General features: G+C 43.9%; 1 protein-coding gene across 2 annotated transcripts in view; it reads left to right on the forward strand.

Moving 5' to 3' along the window:
- The first annotated feature begins 356 nt into the window (after window positions 1-356).
- ANKLE2 (ankyrin repeat and LEM domain containing 2) overlaps window positions 357-18029 on the forward strand; it is a 73338-nt gene continuing 55665 nt past the window's right edge. The window contains exons 1-3 of one of the 2 annotated variants that reach the window (XM_068118760.2): window positions 357-694; window positions 6498-7089; window positions 9969-10130. In XM_068118760.2, coding sequence (XP_067974861.2) covers window positions 692-694; window positions 6498-7089; window positions 9969-10130 — 757 coding nt within the window. In that variant the 5' untranslated portion in view covers window positions 357-691. The remainder of the gene's footprint in view (window positions 695-6497; window positions 7090-9968; window positions 10131-18029) is intronic. The other variant, XM_068118761.2, reaches the window with a different exon arrangement.

Genomic DNA, 18029 nt, shown 5'->3' on the forward strand with positions numbered 1-18029 from the left:
GAATAAGAGGCAGAAGAAGAAGAAAAGGAGAAGAAGAAGAAGAGGAATAAAAATAAGAAGAATAAAAAGAAGAAGAAGCATAAGTGGAAGAAGAAGAATTTTTTTAATGAAGGCAAATAAATAACTAACACCAGCAAAGTTTTTATTGGCTGGTGAGGTATAAGCGCAGCAATCTACCTTTCGATTGGCTGTTGAGGGATAGGCTCAGCAATCTATCTTTCGATTTGCTGGTGAGGGATAGTTGCAGCAATCTATCTTTCGATTGGCTGTTGTGGGATAAGCTCAGCAATATATCTTTCGATTGGCTGTTGAGGGATAGGCTCAGCAATCTATCTTTCGATTGGCTGGTGAGGGATAGTCACAGCATTCTATCTTTCGATTGGCTGTTGAGGGATAAGCTCAGCAATCTATATTTCGATTTGCTGGTGAGGGATAAGCTCAGCAATCTATCTTTCGATTGGTGGTTGAAGGACAAACAGTCGGTTAAATCCCAGTGATCTACCTTTCGATTGCTTTTGTATGTTCGAATTATGCGCATATCAGTATCAGCTTCTCGTTTGCGGAGAGGTCCAAGGCCAAGCGTTACGAATTATTCGAAGTGAGAATTATTCGTAATTTTAGCTTATTTAATCAGGCGTTGGGAGTGATTTGTTGTATTTTCCATGAAAAGGATTTCATTTAAACTTGTTTAATGGTGAGTTAGCTGCATCTTCTACTTCGCCTTGCTGTTGGGCCGCTTTCTCTTGTTGAAATGATGGTTGTTTATATGAGTGTTCTTCGTGAATTGTATTTATATTAAACCTTGGAGGGAATCTTAATGTGGCTATTACTGTATTAGTATTAAGGCATGTACCGAACCTTTAGTTTAAACATTCTCTCATGTAAGTAAAAAAACAACGGCAACGACGTTTGAAACATTCAAACAGTGAAATCTGCCATGTTGTATGACAGGTTATCATCATGTATCATGTAAAATCACTCGATCATACAAAACAACAAAGCGTTTTCCTGATATTATGTCAACTAGCTCTTTCTTAACTCTTTCACGAGCCTCGATCTTGTATACAAAAAACAAAAAAACTAGCAACGGCACCCGCCCCACGGGCGGGGCTTCAATTGGGAAGCCCAAATTAAAAGCCAAAATATCAGAAATTGAAGGCTTTTTTATTTTAAACGATTTATATAAACATCTGTTAAATCATATCACACGCAAATCATCAAAATCTAAACGGTATTTGTAGAATTTCAATAAAAGCCACATCACTGTTCATATCGGTAAATATTATTTCATCGTGTTTGGAAAAACTGGAAAATTTGAAAAATTGGAATTTTTTTTTAGAAAAACAATATAGCCTATCTTACTCCAGGGGGTCTCAGGATTACCCACCCAAAATTTCGTTGCGATTGGTTCAGCCGTTTTTGCGGTACCTGGGAACAGACAGACGGACATTTGGTGAATTATAGTAACTAGGGCATGCCCGTACTATATATATATCTAAAATTATATCCCCCCCTGTATTTACATGAAATGGTTTGGTCCATGAAATGTTTTGGTCCATTCGCAACGCCAAAGCGAACGGCGAACGCTTTACATGAAATGGGTTGGTTCATGAAATGTTTTGGGTCATTCGCAACGCCAAAGCGAACGGCGAACGGCTTGCGAGTACAGTGACAATCCCCCCGGGGTTTTAATTAGTTTTAAAACATCGTTTAACGCCAACATAGCGCCAACATAGTTTGCCGACGGGAAATAAATGAATACGCTCTCAAATGTGCCATCCGAGGCAGAGTGTGTCCGCCACGTTCGGCACACGCGATAGCTCGCTGCTCTCTGATTGGTTGAATCGTTTTTTGGACATAGCTCGGTAAGTAATTGTCCGATTAATATGAAACCTTGAAAAGGCACATCCTCGGGTCCCCAGCAATATACCTGGCAAGTTTAAAGTATATCGGACCCGTGGTTGTCGAGAAACAGCGGTCACAGACAAACGTACAAACGTACAAACAAACAAACACACAGAGATTACTGGAATTATAGATAGAAGATGACGTCATTCATTAGCAGCCTCGGTGGTGTAATGGTTAGAGGGTACGCCATGAGTCTGGAGGTTGGCAGTTTGAACCCTGACTGAGCAATACCAAAGACTTGTAAATAGTGCATACTGCTTCCTTGATTGATACTCAGCATTTAAAATGGAGTGAGCATGGACAAACAACCATAGGTTGGTAATAGCACAGGCTTCTGATTGGTCTAATGGCATCCTCCTGTGTAGATGCACCATGTAAGGGAATATATTATTATTATTATTATTATTATTATTAGGGTACCATGTACCTTATAGTCTAGCTGTTGATTGATTACAGGTTATTGATTCTCTTCTGTTTATTATTTATACAGTACAGTCGGACTCTGACATTCGTGGGGGATACGTTCCTGGAAAATGCCGCAAATGTCAGAACTGTGAATGTTGGGGCATTGTTTCAATGGTAAAAGGGCGGACAGGTTCCCGGCAGTTTCTGATTCGCTGAACAATCCCGCAAATGTCGAGGAAAATCGTACGAATGGCGAGGAAAATCCGCAAATGTCGGGGCATTGTTTCAATGGTAAAAGGGCGGATAAGTTCCCGGCGGTTCCTGATTTGCTGTACATCCCGCAAATGTCGAGGAAAATCCCGTGAATGGCGAGGAAAATCTGCAAATGTCGGGGCATTGCTTCAACTAGCGCGACGTGGCGCGCTCCGCGGGCCTCACCACACGTTGTTTCAGAGGAGTAGGCATCTTTGACCTTTTCGGTGTCTTTTGGGTCTTCATAGTGTTTTGGGTCTTCAGGGTCTTTTGGATCCTCTGGGCCTTTAAGGATATTTTGGGTCTTTGTGGTGTCTTGGGTCTTCAGGGTCTTTTGGGTCTTTGGTGTCTTCAGAGGCTTTTGGGTCTAGAGGGTCTTTGGTGTATTTTGGGTCTTCGGGGTCTTCAGGGGCTTTTGAGTCTTGAGGGTCTTTTGGTTCTTCTTTGTCTTTGAGGGTCTTTTTGGGTCTTCTTGGTCTTCTGGGTCTTCGGGGTGTTTGGGGTCTTCGGGGTATTTTGGGTCTTCGGGGTGTTTTGGGTCTTTCTTCGGGGTGTTTTGGGTCTTTCTTTGGGGTGTTTTGGGTATTTCTTCGGGGTGTTTTGGGTTTTTCTTCGGGGTGTTTTGGGTCTTTCTTCGGGGTGTTTTGGGTCTTTCTTCGGGGTGTTTTGGGTCTTTCTTCGGGGTGTTTTGGGTCTTTCTTCGGGGTGTTTTGGGTCTTTCTTCGGGGTGTTTTGGGTCTTTCTTCGGGGTGTTTTGGGTCTTTCTTCGGGGTGTTTTGGGTCTTTCTTCGGGGTGTTTTGGGTCTTTCTTCGGGGTGTTTTGGGTCTTTCTTCGGGGTGTTTTGGGTCTTTTTTCGGGGTGTTTTGGGTCTTTCTTCGGGGTGTTTTGGGTCTTTCTTCGGGGTGTTTTGGGTCTTTCTTCGGGGTGTTTTGGGTTTTTCTTCGGGGTGTTTTGGGTTTTTGTTCGGGGTGTTTTGGGTCTTTGTTCGGGGTGTTTTGGGTCTTTGTTCGGGGTGTTTTGGGTCTTTGTTCGGGGTGTTTTGGGTCTTTGTTCGGGGTGTTTTGGGTCTTTGTTCGGGGTGTTTTGGGTCTTTGTTCGGGGTGTTTTGGGTCTTTGTTCGGGGTGTTTTGGGTATTTGTTCGGGGTGTTTTGGGTATTTGTTCGGGGTGTTTTGGGTATTTGTTCGGGGTGTTTTGGGTATTTGTTCGGGGTGTTTTGGGTCTTTGTTCGGGGTGTTTTGGGTCTTTGTTCGGGGTGTTTTGGGTCTTTGTTCGGGGTGTTTTGGGTCTTTGTTCGGGGTGTTTTGGGTCTTTGTTCGGGGTGTTTTGGGTCTTTGTTCGGGGTGTTTTGGGTCTTTGTTCGGGGTGTTTTGGGTCTTTGTTCGGGGTGTTTTGGGTCTTTGTTCGGGGTGTTTTGGGTCTTTCTTCGGGGTGTTTTGGGTCTTTCTTCGGGGTGTTTTGGGTCTTTCTTCGGGGTGTTTTGGGTCTTTCTTCGGGGTGTCTTGGGTCTTGAACACACATGTTCTCCAATGCTAGGGGATACCATTGTGATCCTGAATAATTCATATGTCACATGGTCTGGCAGCCTTATTGGATTGAACGAAAATCTTTAAAAAAAAATTCTCTTGAACTGCTCCATGCATCAACGGGAAAATTCAAAATTATGAACGAGACATCAAGGGGAATACTTGCTTAAAATTTCAAGGTGATCGGTCGCACGGTCTGGCAGCCAGAATTTCTTATTGTTTGAAGAAGAATAACTAAACAGGTTACATTAGTTTATTGGTTAACACGTTACATTAGCTATTCGTGCCTGTTGTTTGTGTCCTTTATGACATCCTTAAGAACAGTATGTTTCCTGTTTGGAATGATTTTCAATTTTGTTTGACTGCTAGACAGGCAGAAAGAGTAAGAATATTATCTCACTCCTCTCTGTACATGTGTAATTGGAACAAATTCAGAGGTAAAGCACTGTTAAACGGCAGGTTTTTTTCTGATTCATTGTCCAATTCATGTTCAAAATATAACATTAGATTTAAATAAGTTGTTCCTCGATCATAAACTGATAAGACAGAAGGAGACACATGAACCAATTTCTTAACCTCTCCTCTCGCTTTGTGTGTGTGGAAAATGTCTGGAGAATCACGCGCACGTGCGCACACACACCCTTTTTAAAATTATTACACACTTTGTTTGTTTGTCCTGTTTCAAATCTTTGATGCGTTCATTTTCTAGGTTCCATACGTCCTAGAGAGCTAAAATTTGGCCCACAGTTCTCTTTTCTGGTACATTTTTATTTATCAAAATTTAATAAAAAAAATAAAAAATTAAGGTTTAACACTTGAATAATATAAAAGTGTGTAGCCCGAAAACATGTTTTTTCGTTTACTTGTAACCTGTATAGTGAATATTTTTGTAATTTGATGTAAGGCCAGATAAAAAAAAAGAGTTGGTGATCGTCCCCGCCCGACCCTACGAAACACACCCGACCCGAAACTTTTTTTATTTTTTATTTTGAAAAAAATCATAAAAAACGATCTTTTCACAGTCAAATTTGGCGCCGTTCTGCACCGCATGCGCTATTGTGTGAAATTTTTCCCGCTGAAATCTATTGATTCGTGCTGCTATGGACACCATTCTCTACAGCTGTGGAAGTGTGTTCACGGAGATCAACAACAATGGTGATGACGATCCTGAACAGGATACCAGACTCGCTGATCTTTATGTTCGTGCCAATCTGAACTGTGCTTCCCCTATAGAACTAGCGTACTACTCTGCTGGCTATGAAATGCTCTGCATCCACTGTGGTACTGAGGAGAATTTGGTTGAAAAGGCAGGGCAATACCCTCAATGTAACATTTGTACTGCAAAGCCAGAACCAAAGCGTGGCAGAAATCTTGTTCAACATGCTCAATAGTTTCAAGGTGCCAAGGGCATGGTGTTTATCTGTTTTTCCGATGTCATGGTGGATATACATGTACAGGTGTCTTCCCTTTCACTACCAAGCTCAGCTAGGACATTCAACAACATCCAAAATCACACAAACACTGTGTTTCATAGAGATTTGGGCAATGTCTGTAAATCTGTGAGATGAATGAAGAAATTAAATCATTTTGAGGAGAAAGGAGTCTTTATTTCATATTTTTCCATGTCAACAAAACTCAATGGAAAGTAGGAAAAAAAACAAACAAAAAAAACAACCTCCCTCCCTACCTGAAATTTTGAGAAAAAAGGACGATCACCAACTCTTTTTTTTTTATCTGGCCTAATCTTGACTTTCCTTCTGTAATTCACGACATTCCATTTTTTTGTGTCAGATTTAGCTTTCCGTATCAAGTGACCAATTCCGTGAATTCCGTTTGTTTGTTTTAGTGTATCCCACCAATATGCAATAATAACCTGGGGAGAACCTTGTTGTAGAAATGTCTTTTGACATGATAATGTGATTTAATTGTCCATTTTGAGCTGCTCGTAAATATATAATCCAATATTGAAGAATCAAGGTTATTGATCCCTGGTTATCCCTGGTGTTGGGCTAGCGGCTAGGGTGCCGGCTTAGGATCCTAGGATCCTGGGTTCGAATCCCGGTCGATCGCTGAATTAACGCCAGGGGGGTTGACTCAGCCTGTCATCCTTCCGAGGTCGGCTAATTGAGTACCAGTTCACTGGTAATTCCCTGCTTGTTAAAGGCGGCAAAAAGGGTTGGCGTCGGGAAGGGCATCCGGCCGTAAAACATTGCTTCAAAAAGGGGACCGAAAAACAACAACAACCACAGTTCCCGAAAAAGGCCAACCCCCGCTTGCGGGGAAAAATGGCCTCTAAAGGTGGTTTTTAAATTTTTTTTTATTGAAGAATCAAGGTAGTTGTAACAAAGTGAATCTACGTGAGCTCGGACACCAAGTTTATCCAGGTTTTTTGTGTGTGTTTATCAGACAGAAGACATGGAGAATGTGCTGAGCCACCTGCGTCATCTATCCTCTGAAGTGCTGCGAGATGAGGCAAAGAAGGCTGGAATTTCTTGTGGGCCAATCACAAAAAGTACTCGAAGCTTGTGGGAGAAAAAGCTAGCTCGGCTAATCGTGGCAAAGGGACAAGAAGGAACATATGAAGCACATCATGGGGATGGAGAGCAGGACATGGCACGAAGTGAAAATGGGACTATGAAGAAAATTGCAGAGGCAAAAATTATCAAAAAAGAGGATCGAATATATCAATCTGGGGGTCCAGTGGTGACAGATGGAGTACCAGAAGAAAATGAAGCAGAAAGACTGGAAGGATTACAAGCAGATCTAGTGTCCATAAGGCAAAAGGATCTTGGTGAGATCGAAAACATGGGGAGGAAATGTTCAAAGGACATAGGAGAGGAAGAAAATGTTAAAAAAGGAAGAGAACACAAAACTTTGCACACACAAAGTTTAATGGAGGGCGTTGCAGTGACCAAAGAGAATGACAGTTCAATTTCCTCCCCTTCTGGCCTGTTTTATGGAGTTTGCCCAGCACCAGGAACCTCAGAATGTGGAATTGGTAAGGGCACCAGCGTGTTGTGCATTTGGCTTTTACCTCTCACATCGTATTTTATGTTTGTTAATACCACAGGATGGTGGAAAGGTAGTCCACTTTCCTATGAGCTCTATATTCTGAGTTTGATTTATCGGTCTGATGATAAACTGTTGGATTGGTGCTTCACAAGGCAGGATGTTGTGTCACAAAGTATTGCTACGGTAGACCATGGGGTAGACACGAGGTCAAATCCTCCACCTGGATGGGAAGGAAAGCTGATATTTGGACATGACGGTGACCATGTGATTTGGCTGTAAAAGGTATTTTTGATTTATTGATTAATCAATTAATCGATTAATTATTTAATTAATAGATTTTTTTTTAAGAGGTATAAAACACATGGCCCCTGCTAGAACTTCCAGGAAAGAAAGAAGTCGGTATTTCAAAAAAAACGTGGATCTGGGGTGAATTAACGGAGGTAGAAGAGATCAAGGTTTTGAATTTGGGAAGATAAGAGATGGTGGTGAACAGCTGTTTTAAATACCTGGAGGGAGGAGTGGGATTGAAGAGAGTGAGGGAGTTTGTTCCAGAGGCGGGAGAAAAGAGGAATGAAAGAGTGAAGGTGAATGGGGAGTCTTGGTTTTGGCAGTTCAACCATAAGAGGGTTGCTGGCAGATCTCGTGCGACCTGTAGGAATATTTGGGGGACAGAGCACAGAGAGAGTTGGGGGAGCAAGGCCGGATAGGAGTCGGTAGAAGACTGAAAGACCACCAACCTGCCTGCGGTGAGTGAGTGAAAGGCCCTCGGAGTTAGCTTCATTGCGGGAGACTCCAATGATTCTGAAAACTTTGGTTTCAACAGCATGAAGCCGAGCTTGGTGTGAGGCAGGAGCACCGGCCCAGAGGGGAGAACAGTATTCCATTGAGCTGCGGATGAAAGCCTTGTATGTGGTGAGGAGCTCAAGTGTTCCAAGGAAGAACTTCGCATGACGGAGGATGCCCAGTCGGCGATTGGCTTTGGAGGCCAGCTTGGAAATGTGGTTTTCCCAGGAAAGATCATGGCAGATAGTGAGACCCAAAAGCTTGAGTGACAGAACTGCTTGGAGAGATTTGTTGAGAAAGTGGATGGGAGGGTTGTCCAGTCGGTCTTTTCGGTTAGGGTTCGGGTTAGGGTTGTCTGCCTAACCCATAGTCTATGTTTCGGAGAGACAAAGACATTCGGTCTTCAGAAGTGCTTTAGCTTTTGTTCTATGAATGTTGATTTGATTTTTCATCCTCAGAGATTGTCGGACCCATATGTGACGAAGAACTCAAAGAGAGCCACATTCGTCATTGCATGCTCTATGAATTCCATAAGGGCACTAATGCGACGATAGCTGCTAAGAACATTTGCATGTTTGTCCTAATGCAATAAATGTGCGGAAATGTCAACTGTGGTTTGCCAACTTTAAAAGAGGGAATTTTGATCTCAATGATGAGCCCCGGACAGGAAGGCCGAGAACTCTGGATAATAACTTGTTATGCATGGGCAACAATTGAATCGCATCTGCGTCTGAGCATCAAGCAACTGGCCGAACAGATCAATTCGTCATGGTCCACAATCCGGGAGCACCTTAACCAGATTGGAAAGGTGAATAGACAAGGTGTTTGGAAAGGTGAATCGACAAGGTGTTTGGGTCCCTCGCCACTCACCAACTGCCCCCTGAAATTGAGCTCAGCGTTCAACAATCTGCAACTCTTTGCTAACCAGGCATGAGAAGAAACCTTTGTTTCAGCAAATTGTTACGGGAGATGAAAAATGGGTTCTTTAGGTAAACAACGAACGCAAGAAACAATGGCTTTCTCCCAACCAAACTCCAGTTCCAATGCCAAAACCGGGTCTCCGTCCATGAAAGGTCTTGTTATGCATTTGGTGGAATACTGCAGGCATAGTCCACTTGGAGTTATTGTACCAGGGCAGAACCATCACCTCAGCCATTTACTGCCAACACTTTAACGTTGAAATCAAGCTTTGAATGATGAGCAGAAAAGGTGTTCTTTTGCAGCACGACAACGCAAGGCCACATTCAGCAAGACTGACCCAAGAGAAGATAAGGAGTTTAGGCTGGGAAGTTTCAGCTCATCCTCCCTTCTCACCTGACCTCTTCAGATATATGCAACACTTTCTTGATGGCAAAACGTTCAAAAACATTGAAGACGTCAAAACTGGTCTCTCAACATTTTCTCTTCAAAACAACCAACCTTTTATGAAGAGGAGGTTAAAAAATTGGTTTCAAGATGGGCTAGTGTCATTGCTCATGATGGTGATTATGTCATTGATTGAATAAATATCATAATATAGATCAAAAGTCCTTTTCTTGATTCCTTTTTGAAAAACGACATTTCTTTCCGGTACACCTAATATTAGCCAATTGATAAAGAAATTAATTATTTTTTGATTTTTATTTATTTTAATTACCCAATTAATCAATAAATTATAATTGTACACTGCTCATTCACAGTTCCGTTTCCATGTCGCATGCTGTATGATATGTTATTTATTTATTTGGCATGGAGGCAGAGTACTTTGAATGTATCTGTACTTGTTTTTGTTATTTATTTTGTAATTGGAATGCCATGCCATGGAAGGATCTATTAAACTGCTCTATTCCAGCAACATGGAGCATGTTTAGAAACAGGAATTATTTTATAATTTAGAAACATAGGATCAGAAAGCTCGAGAACAACTTCACAAAAAAAACATCACGCACGCACGCACACACACACACACACACACACACACACACACACACACACACCCACACCCCCCCCCCACCCCCCCCTCATCCATTTATAGTAGATTGCATGTTTATTATTAACTTTCATTCCCCGTTGTTTCTTTGTTTTGTTTTGTTCTTTCTCCAGGAGGGACAAAAGGAGTTTACACGGACCGTACGTTGGCTCTCTCTGCAGTACGTGCACTCCCTGGCTCGCGCTTCAAAGCATTCAGCTCTTGGGAAGAGGCTCATGATTTTGCCTCATGCTCCATGTTCATCGCTAATTCCCCAAACTGTTGCAGCATTATTGGTAAGGAATATCGGTCTAATGTCTATGCAACTAGTAACGGTAATAGAGAGAGGAGGGGACATAACAGATCGGATCAGAGCAGATGAATGAATGATCGTTTTAAGGCCATTTTCCCCGCTAGAGCGGGAGTTAGCCTTGCGGGCCCCATGACCATCATGGTTCCCTGTTTGAGGCAATGTTTTTATGGCCGGATGCCCTTCCTGACGCCAACCCTTGGTCACGCTCTTACGATGCGCAGGGATATGGTGTACCTATTCTAACCCGGGGTACACACGGGGATCATTCATCCCAGCAAGCTGATACTCAATTTGCCGACCTCGGAAGGATGACAGGCTGAGTCAACCCCCCTGGCGTTAATTCAGCAATCGACCGGGATTCGAACCAGGATCCTAGGATCCCAAGCCGCCACCCTAACCGCTAAGCCAACACCAGGCTTGGATCGGAGCAGATCAGAATCTATAATAACAAAAGGCCGTGTGTGTCAGTGTGGGTGTGTGTCAGTGTGTGTGTGTGTGTGTGTGTGTGTGTGTGTGTGTGTCATTGTGTGTGTGTGTGTGTGTGTGTGTGTGTGTGTGTGTGTGTGTGTGTGTGTGTGTGTGTGTGTGTGTGTGTGTGTGTGTGTGTGTGTGTGTGTGTCTTTCTCTCGGTGTGCGTGTCTCTTTCTCTCGATGTGTGCGTGTGTGTGTTTCCCATGTCTCCTCCATAACTCCAAAACAATGAAACCAAGTGGCCCCAAACTTTTACATATGCATGCTTATTGAACTCCAAGTGACCACATCAATGAAAACTGGGTGTTTGGCTGTGTTGAAAACCGTTTTTGACGATGATTAATGGGGTGCTCACAAAAAAACAAAAACAAATTAAGCCTTACCAAAATGGCGGTGCCTCTGACATTATATTATAGTACATTAGTACATAGGCAGATCGCTATTGGCAGATCTGTAACAATACATACAATTTATGTATATATATGTATATTGTTGCGGTTTTAGAACCCTCACTTTGTAAATAATTCTTGTAAATATTCCATTATTAAAAGGTTAAAGATTGCACCCTTAATTAGTCCATATGCAACACGTAGGCCACCATAGGAACTTTAGTTATTTCTTTAGTATGTGTTTTAGATAAGGCCGTGTTCCCAATAGTTGAATCTGCATTGCATTAATCAAATAAGATAGGCCCCATTCGCTTCTTTTCCAATCGCTCTCTCCAAACGGCGCCATTATGCGCCCCTACAGACTGTGCCTTGTCCCTCCCAATTCTATTACGCGCCTTTTGTTAGCAGCGTTCGCTGCCTCGCTGATCTTCCGCCCAAGCAACGCCATTAACCATGCGGTCGGCCCGAGGAAAAAGGGGGCGGAACAACAAGAGCAAGGCGTGGCCCTGTCAACTCGCCATCACGGGCGGAGCCGGTAAGCCCGTACCAGCCAACCAGGGCTGAGGTGAGCTCGCTGGCGGGCGTGGTTTCCAAGCGCGCGCATTGATCCTGAAGCGCGTTATATAAGCGCCAGCGCGAGCCTTTTCACAGAGTCCACTCGGGTTGGAGACGGCGCTTGGTGGGGTCTGGCTGAGAGACGAAGCTGCGCAGAGCTCTTTGAAGAACTGCTTCGGAAAGCCCTTGTTGAACTTGCGAGAGAGAGCGAGAGCGCTTGCTCGATAAACGTATTACGTAAGCAGCATCCCAGCCCCTCGATATATGTAAGGTCCGCTCGCGGTCGGCGACACGCGAAGCTGCCTGCCATTCTTCGCCCGCGGAACCGGAGCCTGGACGGAGTCGACCTACCTGGAACCATCTACCTGGACCTTCCCCCCTACCAGCTACCATCCCGTGTGAGTGTGTATGTTCGTCTGGGGTCGTTAAGTTAAGACTGTATAGTTAAGCCTGCCCTGTGTCCTGCTCCTTCTTCTTCTTCCTTGTATATTCCTTTCGTTTCCTCTTCTTCTGGTTTGTAAATAAATTCACCTGTTCTTCCTATACTCTGGGTTCTTCTTACCCGATCGCTTTAGTCCTTTCTTTCCATTGAGTACCTGTGGCACGATTTCGGAACCGCTAGAATCGGGTTTAGTCTCTTGGTTAATGGCTCGGGCCGCGGATTGCTAACCGCTCGGCAATTTCCATCTTATCCGTGGTTCGAGCGGGAGTTATTTCCCTGCTCGCGATCGGTGTTGGTAATTAGGTATTTGGGACCCAAATTGACCAATCACCCTACCCAGGACCGACCGGGAGGAGCGTTGTAGCTTCCAGGACTTGGGACGGCCAGCTTAAAAAGGACAAGGGAATTAACCCCCCCCCCCCCTTAATAAGGGGAGAGCTGACCCCCGAATCCGCAACAATATATATATATATATATATATAGAATTATTTATATATATATATATATATATATATATATATATATATATATATATATATATATATATATATATATATATATATATATATATATATATATATATACATATATACAGTACATTCAGAAAGTATTCAGACCCCTTCACTTTTTTCACATTTTGTTATGTTGCAGCCTCATGCTGAAATCATTTAAATTCATTTTTTCCCTCATCAATCTGCACTCAATACTCCATAATGACAAAGAGACAACAGGATTTTAGAAAGTTTTGCAAATTTATGAAAAATAAAAAACTGAAATATCACATTTACATAAGTATTCAGACCCTTTGCTATGACACTTGAAATTTAGCTCAGGTGCCTCCCATTTCTCTTGATCATCTTTGAGATGTTTTCTTCACATTGATTGGAGTCCACCTATGGTAAATTCAATTGATTGGACATGATTTGGACAGGCACACACCTGTCTATATAAGGTCTCACAGCTGACAATGCATATCAGAGCAAAAACCAAGCCATGAGGTCAAAGGAACTGCCTGCAGAGCTCAGAGACAGGATTGTGTCGAGGCACAGATCTGGGGAAGCCTACAAAAAATTTTCTGCTGCCTTGAAGGTTCCAAGAGCACAGTGGCCTCCATAATTCTTAAATGGAAGAAGTTTGGAACAACCTGGACACTTCCTAGAGCTGGCCGCCCGGCCAAACTGAGCAATCGGGGGAGAAGGGCCTTGGTTAGAGAGGTGACCATGAACCCGATGGTCACTGGCTGAGCTCCAGAGATCCTGTGTGGAGATGGGAGAAACTTCCAGAAGGACAACCAAAACTGCAACACTCCACCGATCTGGGCTTTATGGCAGAGTGGCCAGACGGAAGCCTCTCTTCAGTGAAAGACACATGAAAGCCCACAGAATCTTGTTTCTCACAGTCTGAGGGTCCTTTAGGTGCTTTTTTGCAAACTCCAAGCGGGCTTTATATATTGTTATCTCGGTGGGGTAGAGATTACCTTAGAACAGGTAGGATGTATAAATTAACATGCTCCAGATGTTGGGTAAGAACCATCACCATGTAGTGAGTTTTGTTTAGCCAGTTGTCATGTAAGAGTGAATAATTGTGGCCATACGAGGATGGCCCTTGTGTTAACTAGTTGTAAGGATTATGTTAATTCCCCTGTTCGTCAAACCTCAGTGATCTATCCTTTATCCTTTTTGGCACCGCACCATAGACACAAGTTAGAATGGCCATTAAACCACACTAAATAACAATAACCACCTTCAGGAAGCCAGGACATTGAGTGCTGCCGCTAATTACACCCATTGGGAAGCACACATCGAGGTCGAGCAGGCCAAAGACACGCCCCGAGGACCCGTGATTGGCCAGGGCAGAGTGAGAAGGCACTCGCTGATTGGCAGAGAGAAGGGCGTGCAAGAAGCGGTGCGCTGATTGGTGAAGAGCTGGGCCGGTGGTGTCGGCCTGCGGAGATTGGAGGAGAAGCACCGATGACGTCAGAGGACGGCGTGTAAAGTGGTTGGCGTGCGCGGACATCTTGCTTCTCGTGCTGGATGTCAAAGTGGATGGTTGTGCTTGCTCGCTGCATGGGGAGGCTTGATCATATAAACGCCGTACTCCGAGGCATTGCTGGTGGACATGAGGCAGAAGAGGACAGATAGCTGCAGTTTTCCAGGCAGGCACGACGTGTGGACGAGCGCTGCTGGGCTGCAGCGTGATGAGGCGTGGCATAAAGAACGAGGGCGCCTTGAGGCCTGGATCCGCGCATGGACTTCGCGCCAAGGCGTGTTCCCACGCACGGATCTCCGGGACCCGGACTGACGAGACCAGCCGATTGAGTTAAGTCCACCACATAAATCACACCATTATTTTCCAGTTTTTCCATCCCTTTTGTCTGTGTTTGGTTCTGTGTACGGGAGCGCTCCATATAGGAAATTTATTTATCATTGCGCTTTTCTTTGTCCCGGCATTCCATTTTAATAAACCTGTTATTAGTCCCCTACCGGTGTAGACCGGAGGGGACTATAGGTTTGCATGCCGTCCAGGCGTCCCTCCGTCCGTCAGTCCGTCACGCAAAGAACAGTTTTCCGGACTTTTATTCTAAACGCTTAATGCTAATGATTTCAAACTTGGCACATGGTTTCCTCATGATAAGTTACAGGTCAAGTTCGAACTTCACGACGTTTCGATCATTTTTGACAAAGTTATGGCACTTGGAACTTTGGTAATTCTGATAATTCTGATGATCCTTAACTCGGTGCCATTTTAAGTTTTAATTTCCTTTAAAAACCAATTTCTCTGCAATAATAGGACCAACAACAACAACAACATGCATTTTAAAAGGCCATTTTCCCTGCTAGAGCGGGGGTTAGCCTTGCGGTCCCCATGACAATCTTCTCCATTTTGCCCTATTTTCTGCATCTCTCCTTGTTAACCCCCTTGCCCGCATTTCTTCTTCCACCATCTTTAGCCAAGTCTTTCTCGGTCTTCCCCGTCTTCTACTTCCTTCTACATTCATTTCCATCACTCTTCTCAACCAGTCACTTTCATCCTTCCTCAACACATGACCAAACCATCTCAACCTGTTCCTCTTCACAGCATCAATCACAGTCTCTATTCCCATCATCTTTCGCAATTCATCATTTGTCTTCCTCTCTCTCAACGATACTCCGCACATCCGTCGAACCATTCGCATTTCCACCCTTTCCAACCTTCGTTGCTGCTCTACGTTCATTACCCATGTCTCGCTCCCATAAATCATAACACTTCTCACACATGCAGCATACACCTTTCCCTTCAGCTCCAACGACACTCCCCTCATCATCAGCACGCCACTCAATTCCCGAAACTTCTTCCATGCACATCTCACTCGAGCAACCGTTGCCGAGTCTGATCCACCTTCTCCATTCAGCATGTCTCCGAGGTAGCAAAATGTTTTCACACCTTCCAGCTTCACACCGTCTCCAAGATCCAACTCAACATTTCCTCCATCTGCAGCTCCCTCTGTGCACACCTTACATTTGAATGTAGCTGCCACACTGGTTAATGACCCTCTCAGACCACTACATTTTTGATGAACCCACTCAGCGCACATTGTACACTGAATGGAGTTCACTCCGACACCCTTCCTACACACAGCACAGGGCCACTTCCCAGTTCTTTCCACCTCACCACATGCTTTACCACTTGCCATCACCTTCGTCTTTCCGATATTCACCTTCAGACCTTTTGTCTCCATACATTCCTTCCACGTGTTCATCTTTTCCTTCAGTCCATCCATACTTTCCGCAATCAACACCAGATCATCTGCATACAACAACTCCCACGGTAAACCCTCCTTTACGTTCCGAGCCAGCACCTCCATCACAGCTACAAATAGTAGTGGACTTAGTACTGACCCCTGATGCACTCCCACCTTCACCTCAAACTCACCACTGTTCCCGTCCTTCGTCCTTACAGCTGTGCGCGCTCTTTTGTACATTGCCATCACTACTCTGATCAACCATTCCTCCACTCCTAACTTCCTCAATGCCCATGTCAATACTTTGCGTGGAACCCGATCGAATGCTTTCTCCAGATCAACAAACCCAAGAAACAACTTCTTCCTCTTCTCCATGTACTTCTCCTGCAACTGCCTCACAATGAAAAGCGCGTCTGGCGTTCCTCTTCCTGGCATAAATCCAAATCTGCAATAATAGGACCGATTGAGATAAAATTTTCACCATATGATGGACTCGGTCTGCAGAATATTTTAATGGTAGTTATGACGTCACAGGTCACGTGGTTCGGCCGCCATATTGTTTTTCGTGAAAACACGAAAGCCCCTTTTTCTCTGCAACGGCTGAACAGATCGAGGCCAGACTTTGCAGGCAGGATCGCATACCCCTGACGAACAAAAAAGTCAGCGAGCATGATATCATGCGTCACATGGTTTCAGAGTTATGACGTTTTCAAGCATGAACCTTTAAAACCGAGCTCCTCCCTCATTTTTGATCCAATCGAGGGGAAACTTCACAAATCTGTTCAGCACTAAAATGTCCTTTTGGAATTTGCGATAGGGCACGTGGTTTGGCAGATATCATTAATTAAACGAAAGTATTAAAAAAAAGGATATCTCTTGTTTATTCTCGAGTTCTCCTCAAGCTGCACTGCGCGTCCTCAGCCTCGTCTCGCGAACTTCAACAGCGTGACACAGCGCGCGCTTTCCGGAGAGGCGGAGCCAAGCCGAGCAACATATATATATACACATCGATCATTGATCGTGAACCGGAAAATATAATAAATTACTGATGGTTTCAGAGTTATGACATTTTTAAGCATGAACCTTTAAAACCGAGCCCCTCCCTCATTTTTGATCCAATCGGGGGGAAACTTCACAAATCTGTTCTGCATGTCAGTCTACTAAAATTTATTTTTGGAATTTGTGATAGGGCACGTGGTTTGGCAGATATCGTTAATTAAACGCAAATATTTTTAAAAATGGATATCTCTTGAATCGCGAGTACCTCAGACCGTGAGTTGGTAATAATTTATATAATTCACACAGTGCAGTACGTGCAGGCTGCTCCACGGAGCGACCTTGCGGGCTTATCAACGAGGCGAGGTGTGACGCACGTGTCTCAGCATACCTCAGATCAAGTTTGAAAACCAGCATCAACCGTGCATAAATTTGCATATTCGACCATTTTTGACAAAGTTATGGCACTTTGAACTTTGGTAGGGGCCATGTATTGCAGCGCAATACTCAGAATGTTTGTTTTTGCTAAAAAAAAAAAAAATTCATCTGTCCACCCCATTAATATAATATGTTAATACACGTGCATAGTCATGTGCCTGGGGGGTCGCGACCACCCAGATGGCACAATCAGGCGACAGTGCCCATGAAGGCAGCAACCATACACTGAGTCCTGGAGGCCCAGCTCCAAGAGGTTGGAGTAAAGTAGTTGTTTAACCAAATACTGTACTGGTGAAATAAGACTCATGCCACAATTTTGCTGATTGAAAATTAACTCTTTATTTACAATTTACATACTTTACTCAAAATATCCAGATTGCCTTAAACCTATCCTTACTAAGCAGATACAAAAAAGCAACAGTTCACCAAAATGAATCAGCACATCTTTGAATTCTGCAACCAGAGCAGCAGTCTTTTTATGTGAGCAGATTGAGGAGTATTGAGCACATGATGATTGACTTGATGGTGTAGTGAGTAGAAGAGACAGTTGTAACTAATTTTGATGAAGTCATTGGTGCATCCCTGTCCCATCTTCTTTGGCTACCTCCCATCTGCCTTAAGGTCTGCCAACAAAATGGTAGCAGAAAACACAGGTCAAAGCAGTAGCATAAGTACATGTTATAAGTTCTGTGCAGCACTATGATGCTAATAAATGGTGCTTCGTTTAGCACCTGTGCAAAGCATAGCCATTTTGGATTCATGACACCAGCCTCACCATCGGGAACACACCCCTCTTGCTGCTGGAAATGCTACAATTTGATGAACGTTTCCAGGCCCGATACCAGGCATGCCAATCACCCCTCATGAACA

The sequence above is a fragment of the Myxine glutinosa genome, chromosome 6, assembly GCF_964187855.1.
Source record: "Myxine glutinosa chromosome 6, kmMyxGlut1.1, whole genome shotgun sequence".
NCBI classification, from domain to species: Eukaryota; Metazoa; Chordata; class Myxini; order Myxiniformes; family Myxinidae; genus Myxine; species Myxine glutinosa.